We start from the raw sequence: 22,009 nt of genomic DNA, 5'->3' as shown, positions 1-22,009 counted from the left end.
CAACTAAAATTCAATTACTACTTTTGTGAGGAATTAACTAGTTTTCTTGAAAAGTAACAAAAAATAAAATCACAAATTACAAGTTGATTTGTGCAATTTTTTATCAGTGATTTCAACAATTAAACATCAATTATTGCTTTCCTTTGAAAAATGAGTAAAATGGAACAACATTATAAGTTCTAATAGATACCTTTCTTCGATTTTTCAAAAGGGTAGAAAAGTATTTTCACATTAAACTAATTTACAAACAAGTAGGGAAGAAAACAAGCTAGATCGAGTTAGACTTTGGCCAAATGAGCTTGAGCCAGTATGATAAATCAAAGGCCTGAGCTTAGCCTGGAGGCTATATAAGGCTTTTTTTTTTTACAGCTCAGACCGAAGCCTACTTAAAGCTTGATATGGTTTAAAAATCTATTTAAAAACCTACTTAAAAGTAGGCCTTTTAAATAGGCTTGCATTTTAGTTTTAAACGTCTTGAATGTACTTTAGGACTATTATAATATACAATATATAATATGATTTATCAATTATAATATATAATAATTGAAAGGACTTATCAATTATAATATAATATAATAACAAAGTAACAATAAATTAAAATTAATATATATCCAATATAATGAAAATATAACTAAAAATCAAATGATGAAGCAATGATTTGTGATATATTAAATAATGCGCACGCACGTATGCATGCATACATGCATGTATATATGTATGTATGTAGGTCGATCTGTTAGATTTATAGGTTAAGTCTTAAAAAATTCAACATATTTAATTACATAAACTTAATAAAGGCTTGAATTTTATTGATATTATTTAGTAAATAAATTGAGTTTTTTAAAGTGGGCTAAGCTTAATTCCCACTCCTACAAACAAGTCCCCAAAAACTAGAGAATTTTTTTTATTTTGTAATATTTAATATCATTATATATTTTAAAATATTTTTACGTCATTCTTCTTTCAAGAAATTGAAAATCCGAAAAAGACATCCAAGTCCCCGGGACCACGTCTTTTCGGAATAACCGTCGCTTCAAGAAGATTCTGCAAGGGGGGCCATCCACAGAACCAGGTGGCTGCCTTCCCGGGACGCCGGCGAATTCCTCACCGACGTTCACTTTCCGGTGAAGTTTTCTTTTCTATGTTTGGTAATATCTCGCTCAACAAAACCCCTTAACTTCCCGAAGGCATGCTCAGCTCATTACATATGTTCCTCCATACCTTATTTCCTTCATTTTTTTTTTGCTCTTTCTTGCTTCGTCCTCTTCGCTTTCTCTCTTGTCGGCTCCGTTTTTCACTCTCTCTTGTCCATTTCTTACATTTGTTTGCTTTATCCCCCCCCCCGGGTCGCAGCCAAATCGGAACTCTTATCTTTTTCGGTTTTACCCTTGTCTGTTCTTTCTTGTTCTTACCGTGTTAGTTTTCACATTCTATTTTGCTTTTATTTCTTCTTTGTCTGTTCTTGTGATTGCCCAGTGGTCCCGCACGCTCTTGACTGCAATTTTTTCCCCTCGAGAATCTTCGTGTGAAAAATGGTTGCGCAGCACAAGAATGCGCTCAATGTCATTAGTGACAAGTGAAAGGAATCGAAACAAAATTCTCTAATCACTTAGCTAGACTATTAAATGTATCTGGACTATTGCATAATAGAGTTTGTTTGAATTGACCTGCCAGTAAGCTGTAACTTGGGCCCAGGTGTGAATGAACGAATGCTTCAATTGAATAAAGAGATTCTGTATGTTGATGACGGCTAGCTATCCGACCCATACTATTCAGTTTTTTTATGTGACATATGTCAGCGTTCGAGGTTGAATTATTAACGTTCTGCTGTTACATTTCTTCTGGCCTTCGGGTTTCATTAAATTTTAACTTATAACGTAAAGGGAAAAAATGTAATGTCTAGAAACATGAGAACAAAATCAGTAACTAGGCGGGCTCACATGTCATGCTTGGACACGAGAGAGGATGGAAGAAAAACAAAACAACAAAACTGGGAAAAAAGGAACGGAGCCCAAGTGACCTATGATTTATGTGCTTTTGAAGTTTATGGTGGAAAATTTTTTTGTGTCCGTACATATATGTGTGATTAAAATCTTAAACCATATCATAGGTTGCTTATTCTTATTTAACTTATTGAGCAGTGGAAGAAGATTTATTGTATAGATCAATTTTTCTATATGGTTGGGTTGATCTGCCCATTACTTGCCTAGTTGTACTTCCGACAGTAGGATAAATAATTTGTTTCACACCATGATGATTTAAATGTTTTTTTTTTTTTTTGGGTTATGTCTTTTGCTGATATGGAATAAAAGAGAAATCTAAATCTGCTAATGGACACCTATGAGCTAACCTGCATCTGATATGAAACTTGCATTGCTAATGGCTTGTTTACAGGATATCAAGAAAATAATTCTGTTGTAGTGGTTGTTCTCAGGTTTCTTTCACTGTGATACATGGGGTCTTCAGCAGAAGAAGAATATGCTGCATTCCTAGAGAAGGTTGAACGGACAGTTTACTTTGACAACCTGTCACCACAAGTTACTGAATCTGTGTTGATAGCTGGCATTGATCAGTTTGCAACTGTAGAAAGTGTCAAGCTTATTCGCAACTACAATGAACCAAGGAACATGCCAATATGTGCATTAGTGGAATTGGACTCTGCTACTAAGGCCAAAGAAGTTATATCAGTGTTATCACAAAATCCTTTCATGATGTGTGGGATGCCAAGGCCTGTAAGGGTGCGCCAAGCTGAAGTGGAAATGTTTGATGATCGCCCCAAGAAGCCTGGAAGAAAGATAGACTGCCAATGGTTGGAGCCTGATGACCCTGATTTTAAGGTGGTACAGGAACTGAAGCGACTTACACACAAACATACTGCTGAAGCTGCACGCCTTATGGAAGTGAGTTCATTCCTCTTTACTCATCAAATATTTAACCCAGTAATTAATCATATTTATAGTTCTTATTACTGTTGTGATATAACTAATTCGGGCATTAGCAGAATTGGCTTACGGGAGTAAATGTCAAGAGTATCTAAATTCTCACTAGCATTGACACTAATATATTATGCTCGAAGTGTCCACTTTGTTTCAGTATTTTCCTTGTCTTGGGAGTTTTCAGCAACAACTCTTAACTGGCGAGTTTGTGGGAACTATCACTAGAGATGGTGCAGGAACGTGATTTTTATGGCAGTTACATTAATTTAACTCAACCCTGCTAATGTTTATATTGGACATTTAGAGTGAAATTGACACGATATAAAATCTCAGGTGCAAAAATTGGAAGCAGTAATAATTCTGGGATGGAAAGAATTATCAAAGAGAAACGAAGTTTTTATACCTTTGTATCCTTGTTACATGGGGAATTTAAAATTATATGAAGTTGAGCGATACAATGGTTGACATTGTCTGGAAGATCTCAAAACAAGAAACCACTGACATTGACTTCTGTCACTTTGTGATGACTGCTATTATCTTTAGTTCCTATGGTCTTTCAGTCTCTAATTGGGAGACTTGTAACTTGTGTTTCAAATAATTTCAAATATATTCCCTCGAACCCCATCTTCCCCCTGATGAGAGATATGAGTGATTGAGAAACATACCTGTATGAGAGTTGAAGAATGAAGAGTTCATACTACTCATTAATAAAGAACACATTGTGTTAAGTTTATATGTAGCCATACACATTTTGTTGTTTTTGGCTGAAGGAGACTAAATCATTGATTAGGAGGACTGGACCTCAAAAGACCTGCAATACCCCTTTCTGCAATGTCGAAGAGATTCTTTAACCTATGGCTGGATAATAACTGTTATAAATTGTGAATTCAAAATATCTATAGTGAGAAACTGAATATTCTAAAGCCAGTTTCATTTTGTAGCTGCAACTACAAGAAGAGGAGAAGCTTCAGAACCAGCAGACAGCCACACTGAAGGGACACTATGATAAGTTAAAGAAAATTGAAAGCATTATGGCTGATGGAAATGCCCGACGTTTGGCACGAAAGTATGATCTGCGTCTTCTAGATGATTGAAGTCTTTTTTATGTGTACCATGCAAATAGTTTTCTATTTTGTAGCTTTAGATAAGTAGCTCCCCTTAGACCTTAGTATCAAATCTCATCTATGGGTACATGTTATACTGTAATCCGTGTCAAACATCTGTTTATACGGTCTCTCATTAATGTATAGAACAATGATGAGATAATATTTTGAATGGGATAATATGATATACAACTGCTATAACACATAAATTCATGCTTCAACTTTCTCAGTTTATTGAGATTGAATTGTCACAAGAATAATTGTTCTTGTATTTTACTGCCCCCGCAATATGAAACATCTACAAGCCAAAAATTATCCATGATCACTCAGTGTGTATTCTATGCTTTGGAGACTAACAGTAAATAAATTTGACTATCCTCTGTCTGTATAGTTATCCCTATTCTCCCTCAAATAATTTGTCTTCACTTTGAATTGGTGATAGCTGCAAAAAGCAGCTCGTTCCAGATATCTGTCAGCCCTGCTACACACCAATGGGTACAATCCATGCCTTTGAATCCATTGTAAGAACTGGGGTGTGCATCTTTTCTTAGCTGTGACAGAGTTGTTATGTTAAGCAGATGAACAGGTTTTGTTATTTCCTTCAAGACATCCATCACTACGTATGCTGCTGGAGGCAAACCACCGGGGTAAGTTGATCCACTCATTGGTTCTGTTTCCTTTGCACAGTTTGTCTCTTCTGGATGATTCCACGCTGATCCACTATATTATGTGTCACATATTAAGCAAAAGTCAAGTTAGCATGTTGCTTGAAATTGATCTTGCAGCTCCGAATTAGGCTCATGATAAGACATAGTTTGAAACTTACTTGTAATGAGAAGGTGAAACTCCTTGATAAAGAACCTTGGTTTTGGTTGCATCTACCTCTGCATTCACCCAATTAGCCCAAGTTGTCAGACCCTTCTGAAATGCAGCCATACGATCCATGTCCTTGAGTATCTTGCCATCCACTTGAATGTAATCCCATCTGCATCAGATAATTACCATATGATTCTTAGTTTTACATGCTGACATAGATTGTGTCTTTTTCTTTTCAACTTCTCCCGAAACTTGAGTTATATATTTATCAGTCGGGTCTAATTGAAATTTTCTTTTACTTTTTTCTAAGAACCCAGTAACAAAATCAAACTCAAGTTGATAATGAGAGATGTTCCTTGTACTCAAACCCTTGTAGCAGCCAAAATCTTATGGTGTACTCCCTCTGGTCCTTATTACAGGGTACATTGTAGAAAAATTCTCTGATCTTTAATATAAGGTACTTGATGAGATATTAATTATGTTCTTTCAATATTACTTGTATTTAAACTCATTAACTATGAGAGAGAATGTGATGCAAATTTAATTTTTTTTTTCATTTAAATAAGGGTAGAATTGGAAGTTTATTCTATTTTCAGACAAAGTTAATAACTTAACCACTTCTTTCTGGTTCCAAGAAAGTAATTAGGGGTGCTTTATAATAAGGACTGAAGAGAGTATTAGTTATATGGGAATTTGTAGAATCTTACGGTTGCTTTGGTCCTCTACGGTACCACCAGTGCCAAGTGTTGAAAACCAAAATGTCCATATTCTTCCATAGTTCTGCATTCTTGAGCGAGTCAAGCTTCAAAACTCTACCAATCTTTTCCTCTTCAATGTCAACCAAGTATAGAGAATGAAATACACTCACAGAAACTCCATATTCCTGCAGTAGATGCCTCAGTTGCTTGAAATTTTAACACAAGAAAAACCTCTTACCGACAAGCATAGTTAAAGACAATTCTGATTCACGAATATGCTGCAATTCTGAGATTTTATAGTTCTTTTTGAAAATATAAAAGGAAGTTCATAGAATTGACACTGTAAACATGGAAATAGCTTAGAGACCTGGAATGTAATATTAGTGATAGGTTCAATGGTCTGTTGGAGTGTTGCAGATTGAGGTACTGCAGAATGAAGCAAGCACACTAGCGATTGCCACTGGTTTAGACTCAGAGAGTCACCAATGAACATTATGTTCTTCCCCTTCATTTCCTCCAAGAAGCTTTTCCCATCAAATCTGCAAAATCATCATTCTAAGTTAGCAAATAAAATACTGATTTATCTCTAATAAGTCTACATTTTATTCAAATTTTCCATAGATTCCTGATTACGAGGTTTATATATATATATATATATATATAAATGGCTGAGTCATATTTGAGCATTGCAAAATCAATTGGAAGTAGCTCTCTCAAAGGCATTTTTGCATTCACATAGACTTGAATTCTAGACCTTGTGCTTAAACAATCATAACCCTTTCTACTAAAACCAACGCATGTTAGCTAGTTCCTGACTACAAGTTGAAGCCAGAGGTCTTCTAGTTAATAAAATTATTTTGGGTTGGGGTAGAATTCAGGACAGTTATTAAATGCATCTACAGGATCTCATTGGTCTATAAATTTTTAATACATAAAATAAATTCACAAGTAATGAATAGCAAGAGACTCAGAAGGATCAAGCATGAGGACCACAGTTTAGTTCTGTTCAAGATGTGAAGATAAAAGATAGAAGTTGTTGTCATTCATTAGTTGTACAAGTTGTTCACGTCTCAAGATAAGTAACAGTATTGACAAAAATGGTTTTTTAGTTATGTGCTATTTGAAACGAGGCAATTAGGTTGGTCGTGACTCATCAATATGTGTATATATTGGAAGTTTTTATGAGCATCACATAAACAAACTCTACCAATCTTACCTAATTTGACTTAAATTGCACCGTTTTTTTTTTTTTTTGAATATTTGCAGATAATATTATGACGTTTAAAATACAACAATTTTCTTAAAGTTTATAAAGTTTTATATAAAAAAAATCTATAGGAAATCACACTATTTCTAAATCACTAACATGACTGCTTGTCTCGGATTCTATGCGAGGTATATGTACAAAATATTAGTTTAAAATATACTCAAATAACATACTAGCTAGATAAATTAATTTAAAATTTCTAATATGACCCATTATTTATAAGTTATAAGTAATGCAATTCATTTTTTTTAATTTTGTGCATAGTATATGTGGCTTGTATCTAATATTACCTATGTAAATTTAAAAGTTCAAATAATTCATTATTAAGTTTTAAAGGGAAACAATAATTTTGAAATTCTAAATTTTCAAAAGATTCATGCAATATATTTAAAATTTAGATATAAGAGTAATTTATCGTTTAAATTATAGAACTAAGAGCATCTAACATCCTATTTTTTTTTAACAATAAAATCGATTATCAAATAGCATGAGAAAAAAGTACAAGCTCTACTATTTAGTTTTATTTATAAGTTATTCTAACATGTTTCATTAAAATTAATAAAAACTTTAAAATTCATTAATTTTGTTTTAAAATTTAACAAGTTTTCATTTTTATTCTTAATAAATATTCTTAAATCTTATTACTGATATTTTTATTCAAAGTATTTAACAAGAACAAAAATGTAAAGAGAAGTATTAGAAATTGATAAGCATGCTATAAATAGAATTAAATTTTTTTTTTCTCTTTACGCTTTATAAATAAAATCAGATGAATATAACACTAAACTAACAAGCATTTTCTCATAACTAACAGGAAGGGGCACATTGTGATGTTTCTAAAAGTTAAAAGGCAAGATTATATCAAAAGAAGTTTAAGGTCTCAAATATTCTCACCATGTAATTGAAGGAAAAAATTACCTTTTTACCCTTAAAATTTTAACACAACAAGCACACAACACAATCTGACTTTTGTGCAATTGTGTTTGGATGGTAGCAGGAAATCTCCAGTTGGTTTGGGGCCCATCAATCAAAAGTCATTTAATTTTGTTCCAAGATTAGACTTTGGAATGTTGTCTCACACAAACAACACACATCAAAATATGTGACGTGTGAGAATGTTGGGAAATCATGTGAAGTGTGAACCTAATCTTGATGGTCCCTGTAGCAAATAAAGCCGGACACGTGATACAACCATAGGATGTCCGCAGCAGAAATCTTTTTTGTCACGGACAGACAACCCCAAAAAAGCTGTTCTATTTATTAAATTATTAAATTAAACTTATATTTTTTATATTAATTAATGGTTGTTCATTATTAGTTGAAGGTATCACATGCTATTATTGATTATGTCACCAAACTATGAAAAAATTGGGGTTCACATTATATGAATTTGGAATACCTAGTGCCAACTAACCAATCTCTGTCGTACTGTAGTCGAAAAAAAATTAATAATTGTCTTCAACTTCTCTGCTTTTTTTTTATTTATAAATTTCAATTATAACAGCTTTTGAATATAGTAATAATATACAATTTTGAACTTTTTTTAATAATCATATCATAATTTATCGTCCAAAGACAATGTGTCTCTTATCATAATACTTTTCTTTGACATTTTGGACAATTAATTAGACTACCAGCATAGCAATTAGCATAAAGTAAAATTAAATTTCAATTAAAAAAAAGGAATGGACTGAGAATTACATATGAACTGTGTCTAGATTAAAACTCTAAATAATAAAAAAACTATATACATCAGAGGCTGTTTTATAACAGATCAAATTTATATTAGTTAAAAACTAATTTTTATTAAAACTTGAATGAAATAAGCTTGAATGAATTGTTATTAATTTAGAATGAGTTATTATTAAAATTTAAATAAATACTTATTAATAAAAGGCTAACTTAAATTAATAAATATTTATTTAAATTTTAATAATAAGTGATAACTGATATAAATTTACTCGAGCTGTCTTGTTTGATATTTCCGCAATATGCAATCATTTGAAAACAATTTTTTATTTGGAAATGCTTTCAGAATAATTAAAAAGCAAAAACTTCTTTCAGAAACTTTTTTAAGACGCATTCAGGTGAACAATAAATAAATAAATAAAAAGAAACAAAAGAGAAAGAAGAAAGAAACAGCGAAACAGAGAGTTTTGATTCTTCTTGTGGTTAATGGAAGCTAAATACCTGGGCAAGTCGCAGCCGGTGGGTTTCCACCGGAAACTGAGATAGAGACGATCGGGACGGCCATAGCTGAAGCAGTCGAACTCTTTGCGAATGTGAGGACACTTCCACGAGTCGTACAGAGGATACGACTCATCCTTCACCCATTCTCCTTCGTACCTATCGCATGTTGATGACGACGACGACGACGACGACGACGATGATGTTGATGATGAAGAACTTGCAGATTGATAATGATGATGACGATAACGACGAAGAACTTCACCTTCTTCAGTGCTCTCCACTGTACATTCCGATAATAATAATGGCGATAACAGCCAAATGAGGCCAATCAACCCCACAACCAAACTGCTTCTTCTTCCTTCACTACCCATCTCTCTCTCTCTCTAGAGTTGCAGGGAAGAGAGAGATGATTTATAAGCTCTGTCTTCTTATTACATCGTTAGTGGTTAGCTGTCTGTGTTTATATAATTGTCAGAGTTGACTCTTAATGTTAACTCTTGGGCTATTCATGCCAATTTATTGTACAAGATATTACTAATTAATTCATTAATTAATAATTAATTAAAAGTATACTAAATAAATCTCAAGAAGTGTGCCACGTAATGAGAAGCGTTTTGGACTACTTTTTACTCTGTATCCCTCTTTTGGTTTTCGCCTTTTTGGTGCTTGCGTTTCCCTCAATTAATTTAGTTTACTTAATTTAGACACTTTTTAATTTATTCAGTTGTTTTATTTCGTGTTAATTTTAGAAAGAAATAAATGTGGACCTCCAGCATAAATTTAAAAGCAGATTTTTTTCCCATATTCTCTCCGTTTATTGTTATAAGGGCTTTTTTTTTATGTTTCAATTTACTTGCCCTCATCTCACTTATAAGTATAAGTACTTCCAACATATTTTATCAAAAGAAGGGAGAGGACAAACTGGTGAAGATTAGTACAAGGATATCATATATTAACTTAAAACTTTAAAATTCAAGTCCTTTTTTCTAAGGGACATGGCCCATGTTGTATGTGTGTCAAAAGTGTGTGTGTGTCAAAGTCTCACATTGACTAAAAGAAAGACTCTCCTAGTGTATATATACTAAGGAATGAAGTGGGCTAGTAAAATGGGCTTGGAGGAGAAGTGGCCTCGCGCACATGAAATAAGGCAATCGCAGTTAAAATCAGCCGATTTGCCCCCTATGTGCGAGTTCAAGAGGAACTGGGTTCCTTTTATTGGGTTATTTTTACAAAGATAATTAAATAAATAATTATTTTTAGCTTCTAAAAACTAATTTTGTGGGTTAATGGCTTAAACGTTTTGTCTGCCAAACGTTTTCGGATTAATGGACGTGTACGTTTTTGCTGTTTAAGGCGTGTGTAACTGAAGCATTAATCCATGAACGTTTTGTTGTTTAATGTGTGTGTAACCGAAGCATTAACCGGTGATTATGACCCAGCATTTGTGTCTCCATCTTCGGGCTATATATAGCCCCTGGGTGCTGACAGAAAGGATAAGCCTCTTAGTTTTCGAATCCTCCCTTTGCCTTCTGTTCGTCCATGTCTACTTTTAGTTTCTGTTGTCCTGCTCCCTTGCTCCGCCGCAGGAAGTGCTTGTTTAATCCTGAGGAACTGCCGGTCCGTCATCCTGGTGTGTCGGAATAGTTCTTAAGGACAGTGTCCTTACGGGCACAACTCAAGCAGATAGAAGTTCGCTGTTCATGTCTGTCGCTGGTGCTGCCAACAATTTTAAGAACTACTCAATCCAATGGTGACGAACAGTGCTGAGAATGTCACTCCTGAAGGTGTGCCTAGTGGTTCGGCTGGAGGTCAGTACGTCCTTGGTGCTGTTGCCATCCCCTTACCAAGGCCGTTCCCAGACATATCTAAGATAAAAGTCTTTGACGGCCAGAACTTCAAATGCTGGCAGGAACGAGTCTTCACCGTTCTTGACATGTATGGTGTAGCTGCTACTCTTGCTCAATCCGAGCCTCCTGTTGATACTGATCAAGCCCAGAGAGTTGCATGGACTCATGCAAACAAGGTATGCCGACACACTATCATTAACACTTTATCTAATGATTTGTTCAATGTCTACTATTTTTACAAGGAAGCTTGCAAGATATAGGAGTCCTTGGTAACAAAGTACACTGCTGAGGATGCCGGCAAACAAAAGTTCATTGTGGGCAACTATTACAAATGGGAGATGACCGAGAACAAGGATGTGAAGGAGCAAATTAACGAATATCATAAGCTATTGGAGGAGCTTCATGCTGAAAACATCAACCTTCCAAACGAGTTCGTTGCTGGGATACTGATTGAGAAGCTGCCAAAATCATGGTCTGACTACAGACAGTAGCTAAAACACAAACAGAAGCAGCTATCCTTGACTGACTTGATCACTCACATCATCATCGAAGACACCAACCGTAAGGCAATACATGTAGCTTGAACCATAGAAATGACATCCAAAGCCAACCTGGTGGAGACAAAGCCTCACAACAAGAGGTATGATTTTAAAACTAAAGACAAGAAGAATAGGAAATCTGATTACAAACCCAATGCTTCTAACCCCTCTTTCAAAAAGAAAGGAAACTGTTTTATCTGTGGTAAACCAAGACACTATGCAGCACAGTGTAGGAAGAGAGCAAACTGTGATAAGCCTCAAAAGCTAAATGTAAATTTGGTACAACGAGATGGTGATAGTGATGATGACATCATTGCTGCAGTGGTGTTACAAGCTCTTTTGATTTCTGATGTGAAGAAATGGGTGGTAGACTCCGGGGCTACCAGGCACATATGTGCTAGCCAAGAGATGTTTATCACCTATAATCTTGTAAAGGAAGGGGAAGACCATGTTTACCTTGCTGATTCCCGAACTGCTAAAGTTTAAGGAAAAGGGAAAGTGGTCTTAAAGCTCACATCAGGAAAGACTCTAGCTCTAAACGATGTTTTGCATGTGCCTGAAGTTAGAGCTAACTTAGTGTCAGTTGCTCTTTTAAGGAAAGCGGGGGTTAAAGTGTCATTTGAATCTGACAACAATAATGTGTTTGTAGGCAAAGGGTATTATAATTAGACACTGGTTGTTTTGAATGTTGATGAAATGAATAAGATTGAATCTTCTGAGTATATGCCTATTTATATGGTTGATTCCTTTAATCTGTGGCATGCTAGACTAGGTCACGCTAGTAAAGGTTATATAAATAGGATGTGACAACTTGGACTACTTTCTGAAATTAAAAACAATGAGTTTGGAAAATGTGAAATATGTGCAGAAACTAAACAAAGTAAAAAACCTCACTTTTATAGTCAAAGAGAATCTGAATTACTATCTTTAATTCACATAGATTTAGGTGATTTAAAATAAACCATGACTAGAGGTGGTAAAAAATATTATATTACTTTTATTAATGATTTTTCAAGATATAATAAAGTATACTTATTAAGAAACAAAGATGAGGCTTTTGAAAAATTTCTTTTATATAAAGCAAAGGTTGAGAATCAGTTAAACAAAAGGATTAAAAGGGTTAGATCTGATAGAGGTGGATAATATGTTTTGTTAAATGATTTTTGTGAAAAAGAAGGAATTATACATGAGATAACACCTCCTTATTTTTCCGAGTCTAATGGTGTTGCAGAAAGAAAAAATAGAACATTAAAAGAAACGATGAATTCTTTGCTTGTGAGTTCTTCTGCACCTGATAATTTATGGGGTAAAGCTATTTTGTTTGCATGTTTTTTACAAAATATGATACCTCATAAGAAAACAAAAAAAAAACACCTTATGAGTTATGGAAAGGGTTTACTCCAAACTTAAAATATTTGAAAGTGTGGGGGTGTCTTGCAAAAGTTTTATTGCCTAATCCTAAAAAGAGAAAAATTGGCTCTAAAACTTCTGATTGTATGTTTATTGGGTATGCTGAACAAAGTGCAGCGTATCGTTTTTTAGTTTTAAAAAGTGATGTTTTAGACCAAAACACAATTGTAGAGACTAAGGATGCTGAATTTTTTGAACATATTTTTCCTTTAAAAATTAAGCATGTTTCTAAACCTGTTGAGAATTCAGAGTTTGAACAAAATTTAAATGAGGATTTGGTTTTAAGGAGAAGTAAAAGGCAAAGGAAAGAAACAAGTTTTGGGGATGATTTTTACACTTATTTAGTACAAGATGAACCGTTAAATTTTTATGAAGCTATTTCTTCTTTTGATGCCAAATTTTGGAAAGAAGCAATAGAAATTGAAATTGATTCTTTGAGAAAAAATAAAACTTGGGTTTTATCAGATTTGCCCCAAGGAGCTAAGGCTATTGGGTGTAAATGGATTTTTAAGAAAAAATATTTTCCAGATAATTCAATTGATAAGTATAAAGCAAGGCTTGTGGCTAAGGGTTTTACTCAAAAAGAAAATATAAATTATTTCGACACATTTTCTCCTGTGACTAGAATCTCTTCTATAAGAGTTCTTATTGCTTTAGCTTCAATTTACAAACTTTTTGTTCACCAAATAGATGTTAAAACTGCCTTTTTAAATGGTGATTTGGAAGAAGAAATTTACATGGTATAGCCTGAGGGATGTGTGATTCCTGGGCAAGAAAATAAAGTTTGTAAACTTGTCAAGTCTTTGTATGACTTAAAACAAGCGCTTAAGCAATGGCATGAAAAACTTGATCAAGTTTTGACAACTGGTGGATTTTTTACTGTTGAAGTAGAAAGGTGTGTTTATACAAAGCTTGTGAATAATGATTGTGTGATTATATGCTTGTATGTGGATGATATGCTAATTTTTAGCTCTAGTATGTGTGTTGTTAATGAAACAAAAAAATTTCTTTCTTCAAATTTTGACATGAAAGATATGGGTGAAGCTAAGGTAATCTTAGGTGTAAAAATCATAAGGAATGAAAATGAAATCTTGCTTTTCCAAGAACATTATGTTGAGAAAATTCTCAGAAAGTTTGGACATCTTGAAGATGCTCATCTGAGTACTCCTTATGATTTGAGTGTGCAATTAAAAAAGTACAAGGGTGACCCAGTTGCTCAATCTAAGTATGCACAAATTATTGGGAGTCTGTTGCATTTGATGAACTTTACTAGGCCTGATATAGCTTATGCTGTAGGCAGATTGAGCAGATATACCCACTATCTAGGCAGTAAACACTGAGAGGCTCTGGTGAGAGTCTTGAGATATTATGGTATATTGTATAGTGGATTTCCCGCTGTATTAGAAGGATACAGTGATGCTAACTAGATTTCAGATTCAGAAGAGATAAAATCCAGTAGTGGTTATATATTCACTCTTGGTGGTGGTGCAATAACCTGGAAGTCTGCAAAACAGACAATCAACACAAAATCCTCAAGGGATTTTGAGTTCATTGCCATGGAGTTGGCTGGGACTGAGGCTGAGTGGTTGAAAAACTTCTTAGCAAGTATTCCAATAGGTGAAAAGCCCACACCATCAGTGTCTTTACATTGTGATTGCCAGTCTGTAATAGCAACGGCTAAAAATAAGACCTTCAATGGCAAAAGTAGACATATTCGATTGAGACATAATATTATAAGGTAGCTGCTCAAAGATGGGGTCATCTCAATGGATTATGTGAGATCAGAGTTAAATCTGGCGGATCCGTTAACTAAACCCCTAGGGAAGAAATTTATTATTGAAACGTCGAGGGGAATGGGACTTAAGTCTATTTGAAATTAACGGTGATGGCAACCCAACCTTTGTGATTGGAGATCCCATGAAGAAGGTTCAATGGGGTAAGAACAAGTCACTTGTTAATTCTGCTAGTACTGAATTTTGTCCCTTCCTATGGCTTGAGAAAGTGCTAGAATGCATTGAACGGAGGCTGAGCGAAAGCTCTTAATATTTTCATAGTCCTTACGGATGGTGTATTCATTGTAGATACACTTGATGAAAACACCTATATAAATGTGGAGTGGGGCCGCTCCTATAAGATTGTGGCGAAATCTCTAGAGCATTTATTAAAACCAGGCGTGCGCATGGCCGATAACGTGCAAAACTGTCGTTAACAACAGAGACTATAGGGGTATAATCCGATTAATGAGACCTCTAGTACACGCTCAAGATCTGTTGGTTCAATAACGAAGTTACACCGACTTTTCTGTGTGCTAAGTTTTATTAGTCTAGGTTTGGTTCAAGTCGACAGACACCAAATTCAAAGTGATTATCCTCCGTGTGAATAACTCAGACGAACATAGATCCTTTTGACACATGTGGGGGATTGTTGTATGTGTGTCAAAAGTGTGTGTGTGTGTCAAAGTCCCACATTGACTAAAAGAAAGACTCTCCTAGTGTATATATACTAAGGAATGAAGTGGGCTAGTAAAATGGGCTTGGAGGAGAAGTGGCCTCGCGCACATGAGACAGGCCAACACAGGGCAATCGCAGTTGAAATCAGCCGATTTGCCCCCCTGCGCGTGAGTTCAAGAGGCACTGGGTTCCTTTTACCGGGTTATTTTTACAAAAATAATTAAATAAACAATTATTTTTAGATTACCCGAAAAACCTCTTATTTTGCTGTTTTGAATTTGAACTTGAGGCCTTGGCAGTTTTTGGACATTAAACCTCTTCTGAAAACCGATTTTGTGGGTTAATGGCTTAAACGTTTTGTCTGCCAAATGTCTCTGGATTAATGAATGCTAAACGTTTTCGGATTAATGGACGTGTACGTTTTTGCTGTTTAAGGCGTGTGTAACTGAAGCATTAATCCATGAACGTTTTGTTGTTTAATGTGTGTGTAACCGAAGCATTAACCGGTGATTATGACCCAGCGTTTGTGTCTCCATCTTCGGGCTATATATAGCCCCTAGGTGCTGACAAAAAGGATAAGCCTCTTGAGTTTTCGAGGTTCTCTCCTCCCTCTACCTTCTATTCGTCCGTGTCTGCTTTTAGTTTCTGTTGTTCTGCTCCCTTGCTCCACCGCAAGAAGTGCTTGTTTAATCCTGGGGAATTGCCGGTCCGTCATCCTAGTGTGCCAGAATAGTTCTTAAGGACAGTGTCCTTCCGGGCACGACTCAAGCAGATAGAAGTTCGCTGTTCACGTCTGCCGCCGGTGCCGCCAATAGCCCAAACTAATCTTGATCAAGGCATGATAGGCACCACAATGGTGAGGGTCCCTAGCCATTGACACTATTGTATTTTCAAAACTTAAACTTAAGATCTTTAGTTAAGCTATGGAACAATGTTTTAGAGGCATTGATTATATTAATTTCATTAGTTTGTCTTAAAGAGATATTTTTGCATGGACTTGATGCATCACATCATCCATGTTCCATCTAATAAAATTATGCAATTCAAATTGTCATCAATATAAAATGATTGTGTCTGTAATGATAGTAAAGAGAGAGAGTGTAAAAAAAAACCAAATAGGTAGTATGTCATTATGAAAATATTAATAATAACACATAAGATTTTATTAGATTGAATTAATACAAATTTATTAGATAAAGCGTATATGATGTGATACACCAAATTAATCTATGCAATATATTTCTCTGTCACAAATTAGAATGGGTGGTAGAATTTCTCGGGTCAATTATGCAAGCAGTTAGAAGTTGGAATCATAACTTACGTATATATTTTAAAGGAGATCGCACGTAAATGGACCATGTTACTTTATGTCTTGCAAAAAATAATAATAAAAAAAAAGAAAACATGCAAAGCCTTGTAATAACAAAAGGAGAAAATGTATATCCTTAATCTTATATACTTAATGTTCTTTTTTTAATTAAATCAGAATATGCAGATATTTTATAGATTATTTATTTTATAATATATTCTTATTATTAATTTAATTAACACATTAAAATTCACTCATTATGATTTAATTGGATATAAATAAATAATTTATATCTAATAAACAATTTATGAAAGTTAATTATATTGAATCCTAGATCCAATCAGGTTAGACTACAACAATATAAAACTTTTTAGTGGAAGTTTTTCCTATTTACAAGACTTAAACACTATTACAGTCAAAAAAATTAAACTCACATTATTTGAAGGTTTTTTTAAAAAAAAAAAAACTTAAGAGAAACAAGTTCCATACAACTTAACAAGATCATAGTTTAGGCACATCTTTTTAGGCTGTTATAAATAACACACAAATAGTGACTTTATATTTAATTTAATTAATTCAAATTTTAATTTTTTAAAGTTATTTTATTTTTTTATAATTTTTAAAATGAAAGACATTGAAAACGAAAAATAAAATGAAATTTAAAATTTTCAGATCAAGGGTTTAAAACAATATGTAATTTTCGACTACACTTTGAAACGGAAAATAATTTATTTAATTTATTTTTAAGGGGTTTTATACACTCAAATGAAATTCACCATCCAAATCGTTCTCATATATTATCAGCCAAAAAAATAACGAAGATCAATCATTGAAACATTTTATGTCCAAATTTTAGAGACTAACTAATTTTATTTGGAAGGGGTAAAAACCCCTTTTAGGGTGGCTCAAGGAAAATTGTTTTGGATTCATGGATCTCTACATTAAGTAATATAACCTTTTTTTGACCAAATTAAATTTAAGAGGAAAATTAACTGTGGTCCTAAAAAGGTATCTTCATTAATGAAAGAAATTGTCACATTATACAAATTCAAATAATACATCACGGCCAAAAAATTTAAGGAGCTAAATAAGAAAAATAATTACTCACATATCCTAGCTACTTATAAATACAAAAATTTGACATATATATGCAGAAATTTGACTGATAAATGAGACTTAGAAAATAATTAATTTTCTTACTTAGAACTTATTTTTAATTCTCTCAAAAATTTAATTATGTGTTTTAAAAAGTTAATAGAACAAGAAGATCCATTCAATCTACAATAACACTATATTGAGCCAGAAAAAATAAATCTAAAACCCTAGAAAATAAAATCACTCCATCTTATTGAAATGGACGCATGCAAATATATAGGTGAGAGTTTAGGATAATTAATAATAAAGTGGCACGAAAGTGTGGGATGAAATATATAATAAATGGAAAAGAATAGAAAATAATGAAACATTTATTTCATTATACGCTTCATTATTTGGGAGTCGTATGGGAAACAACTAGACATTATTTAAAAATTATTATAAAATGGATGGATGAATAGGCTTATTATCTACCCATATTATAACATATATATATATATATATATATAGGTGTCTTATGGGGAATAAATAGACTGCTTTTTTTGCGCAATATTACCCTTTTAGGCTAATTTAGGAAGAAGAATGAATATTTTTTCCCAAAAAATACTTTCTCATCATATGTAATAATTTGGTAAGAACATCTTCAACAAATAGTATTCATAGCCACATTATATAAAATTTATTCATAATAATAAATTGCTGAGAAGCTTACAAAGTCGAGACTAATTAAATTTAAAATGGGAAAAAAAAGCACCACACAAGTTCCATGCAAAGACAAAAGTTAAAGGGGAAAAAAAACAGAGACAAGCAAACGTTAATAAAGTATGAAATAGATGTTTCACCCAAAAAAAAAGTATGAAATATATGTGAGAACAAAAAAAACACATCTTGATGCATTGGAGAAAAAGATTGGAGATCTCAGTGCGCAATAATGGCTGGAACTTTAAATCGTTGTTAGGAGGTGGGAGTATGATTAGAGAGTTTTCTTTCTTTCTTTTTTTTTTTATTAAGTACATGTGTTTGAGATATAATCAAACACTAAATATAGGTATCTTTTTTAAATAAAAATTTAAATACTAATTCATCATATTATAAGATATTAGTCTTTTTTGTTAAATTCAATCCCGATTGATTGATTAGAGTTCTCTAACAGGTTTATCAAAGATGCTTTTGTAATTATATTATTCAGTTCAAGTAATTTCATCCCTAATCTTGCTAGTCTCGAGTACACACACACACAAATATAGAAGTAAGTTCAACATGACATCTTCTTTAAGTAATCTAATGTGCCTGGAGCATTGTTTTCAGACCCAAATCACCTTGTACGATCGAATTGGTCTGAGTATCGGCCAAAAAAAAAAGCGTTTTGATTCAACAATTTGGCCCGTTATGGCAATTGACTCAAATTGACCTACTTTGATCTTGGGCGTTTCTTAAAAACTTGGCAAAAAACCTTAGAATTCAGAACGGTTGGACTATTTTGTCCCATTTTTTTCTTTAAATATTATTATTTTTATTTAATTATTATGTCAAAGAATTTGACTATTAGTCTAACCAATCAAATCATGAGAACTGTGACTCTCTAACTTTTATGATTCATTATTCGGTGCAGTTTTTGAAACATTGATCTAAAGGCCCTTAGGCTTTAGATGTGACTATCCATTTTGTTTCTTTTAAAAAAAAAATCTCAAATTTGAGGTATATCATTCAGACATTTTTTCCCTCATTGTTGTCATTTTTATTGTTTTTTAATTGTTTAGAGGTATCTTTTTATTGAAAACAATTATATTCAAAATATGGTTAGGTATTATCTCTCTCAACAAGAATTTGAATATTAATTTATCACGTTATGAATGACTAATTCTTTCCACTATAGGTCCAACCTCCATTGGTTTTTGTAATTGTTTTTTAATTTTGGTGTTGTATTTCATTTTAGTTTTTGTGTTGTTAGTTTATCCCGTTTGAGCCAAACTTTATTTATATTTAGTTTTAAATTTTTGTGTTGTTTTTAGTATAGTCGGCCTAAGAGAATAATAGTGTTATTATTCTTCTTGAGTTTTTGTGTTGTCATCATTTTCCATCGTTTTAATGAAGTTTACTTGTTCTTTCAAACAAGAAAATAACTATAACTGTTTTTACATTTTTTTTAATAAGATGCACAAATGACAATTTACCTATAAAATTATGTTTTACATTTCATTCCATTCTAATATTTTACGTACCAAATATTATGCTAATAAATTAGTTAGTAATTGAGATCTATGTATGGTGCAATGCCTTTTCTTTCACATGCAACACATGAGCGACACCTCATCAAATTTATATTTTTCTTCTTTCGGGTGAGAAAAGTTAAATATGGAAGAATTTTATAAATTGATAGCATAAGATTTTAAAAATTAAAAAGTTTTCACTTAGGAACTGAGGGACCAAAGATAAAGACAACAGAAAACTATGGAGGATCGTTTTATTTGGCCAACTGCTATTAGAAGATGACAAAATTTTAAGAATGAAAAGAGGTTAGGTCGAGCTAGATTTTAGCTAAATAAGTTCGAACTTATGTGGTAAATCAAAAGCTTGAGTCTAGCCTAAAACTTGTATAGAATTTTTTCACAACTCAAACTTAAGCCTATCTAGAATCTGACCTGGCCTGACTTGAAAGTTTATTTAAAAAATTACTTAAAAGTAAACTTTTTAAATAGACTCACATTTTACTTTTAAACTTCTCAAATATACTTTAAAACTATTATAATATACAATATATAACTTGATTTATCAATTATAATATATAATGATTGAAAAGATTTACCAACTATAATACAATATAACAATAAACTGATAACATTAAAATTAATATATAAGTCCAATATGATTGAAAATATAATTAGAAATTAAAAAAAGAATAAATTGATTAAAAAATTAAATGATAAAATTGAAGGAATTTGTCCATTTTTTGGGGTCTCGAAGGGGCGTGGAATCACATAAGAACTTTTGAATTGAAATGAAAAAATAGATGTAACTTCAATTACTTCAAAAATGATAAGATCTTTGGCACAAGAAGAGGGGTTGATTTGCATCATCTTAACTTGGTTCTAATTTCTCTATTTTTTTAAGAATATCGAGTTCGGTTTTTCTCTTACCTGTATTGAATAGAACATGCTGAGCCAAATCTTCTTCACGTAAAACCTACTTTAGTTATATTGGTAAAATCATACGGTTTTATAAAAGTATGTGTGTGTGTATATAAATAGGCTACTTGTTGAGTTTGAAGGCTAGGCCTTAAAAAAAATAGGCCTAATCTATTTAACTAAATAAACTTAATTAAAAACTTGAAAATGACCTGAATCTATTTAATAAATAGGCTGGGTTAAACTTAAAATAGGCCAGACTATAGACCCTAAACCTATTCCCACCCTTACAAAATTTGATATATGTGTGTGTAAGACTTGTATATTTAATCTTATATACTTAATATACTTTCATCTAATTAAATTAAAATAAATAAATTTTAATAAGTTAATAATATTAATATCAAGAGTTTGTTGAATTGTTCTGAAAAATAATTTATAAAAGATTCACATATATTTATTTAATTAAAAATAAATACTTTAAATATATAAGACCTTGTGTGTATATTACAAAAAACTTAAATATATAACTGTGTCAGAAAACTTATTTTGACAAAATGAAAAGTCACGCATACTTAATAATTTTTTTTTTCCTGAGTGATTGGATAAATAGTTGCTTTGCTATTAAATTTTTGAAAATAATTAAAATAAAAAAATATTACTTATTGTGTTGAGTGACACCTTAGATAAAAGAGAATACCATAAAAATATAAAGATGCATAAATATATTATGAAATTTTTAAATAACTAAATAATAAACTATTTTTTCTAAATAAATATCCATGAAGATATAATAAAATCTAAAAAATTATTAATAATAATTTTTTATTATTATAACTAAATATAAAATAATATATATCTTTTTAAATCTCTATAAAATAAATATTTTATATAAAAATTTTATACTATGTAAAAATAATTTATTTTTTAATATTAAACAAACGTTTTAATTTATTTCCAAAAATAATTACATTTAAAAAAAATGTAGAAAGCTTTTATAACTTAACCCTCTTGCCTTCATGGCATGTTCTACGAAGTCCAAATAAATAATTGGATGGGAAGGTTTATCTGGATCGGGCCCATAAAAAAACAATAAAAATTGGACTGAGTCTAAATAAGTATGGGCCTCTATCAAAAAAAACGGGACGTCTATTAATTGAATTAGTGGACATGCTTTCTTTTTTTTTTTTTTTTTTTTGAAAACAATGTTACCACGTAGGCTAT

The 22,009-nt window shown here is 32.3% G+C and overlaps 2 protein-coding genes across 2 annotated transcripts; one reads left to right on the top strand and one right to left on the bottom strand.

Annotated features, from left to right (window-relative positions):
• Positions 1-1,061: 1,061 nt before the first annotated feature.
• Positions 1,062-4,243, top strand: LOC129295436 (uncharacterized). The gene is made up of 3 exons (XM_054933955.1): positions 1,062-1,148; positions 2,435-2,900; positions 3,878-4,243. Exons 2-3 carry the CDS (start codon positions 2,454-2,456, stop codon positions 4,028-4,030), a joined length of 600 nt encoding a protein of 199 aa, XP_054789930.1. The 5' UTR covers positions 1,062-1,148; positions 2,435-2,453; the 3' UTR covers positions 4,031-4,243.
• On the bottom strand, positions 4,238-9,421 carry LOC129295435 (protein trichome birefringence-like 41). The gene is made up of 5 exons (XM_054933954.1): positions 9,011-9,421; positions 5,921-6,092; positions 5,563-5,738; positions 4,866-5,024; positions 4,238-4,759 (listed from the first exon to the last, which is right to left on the bottom strand). The coding sequence occupies exons 1-5, from the start codon at positions 9,379-9,381 to the stop codon at positions 4,462-4,464; spliced, it is 1,176 nt and encodes a 391-aa protein (XP_054789929.1). The 5' UTR covers positions 9,382-9,421; the 3' UTR covers positions 4,238-4,461.
• Between the last annotated feature and the right edge of the window lie 12,588 nt (positions 9,422-22,009).

The sequence above is a fragment of the Prosopis cineraria genome, unplaced genomic scaffold, assembly GCF_029017545.1.
Source record: "Prosopis cineraria cultivar Desert tree isolate PC_DT_omini unplaced genomic scaffold, ASM2901754v1 PC113, whole genome shotgun sequence".
Taxonomy (NCBI): domain Eukaryota; kingdom Viridiplantae; phylum Streptophyta; class Magnoliopsida; order Fabales; family Fabaceae; genus Prosopis; species Prosopis cineraria.
This window is presented reverse-complemented; position numbering and strand designations above follow the sequence as displayed.

Excerpts from the sequence above, each read along its gene's own strand:
- LOC129295436 (XM_054933955.1), top strand. The coding sequence starts at position 2,454 with ATGGGGTCTTCAGCAGAAGAAGAATATGCTGCATTCCTAGAGAAGGTT. Across the intron at positions 2,901-3,877 it reads AAGCTGCACGCCTTATGGAA|CTGCAACTACAAGAAGAGGA; the intron begins GTGAGTTCATTC and ends TTCATTTTGTAG.
- LOC129295435 (XM_054933954.1), bottom strand. The coding sequence starts at position 9,381 with ATGGGTAGTGAAGGAAGAAGAAGCAGTTTGGTTGTGGGGTTGATTGGC. Across the intron at positions 6,093-9,010 it reads ACCGGCTGCGACTTGCCCAG|ATTTGATGGGAAAAGCTTCT; the intron begins GTATTTAGCTTC and ends ATGATTTTGCAG. Across the intron at positions 5,739-5,920 it reads TCACTAATATTACATTCCAG|GAATATGGAGTTTCTGTGAG; the intron begins GTCTCTAAGCTA and ends CATCTACTGCAG.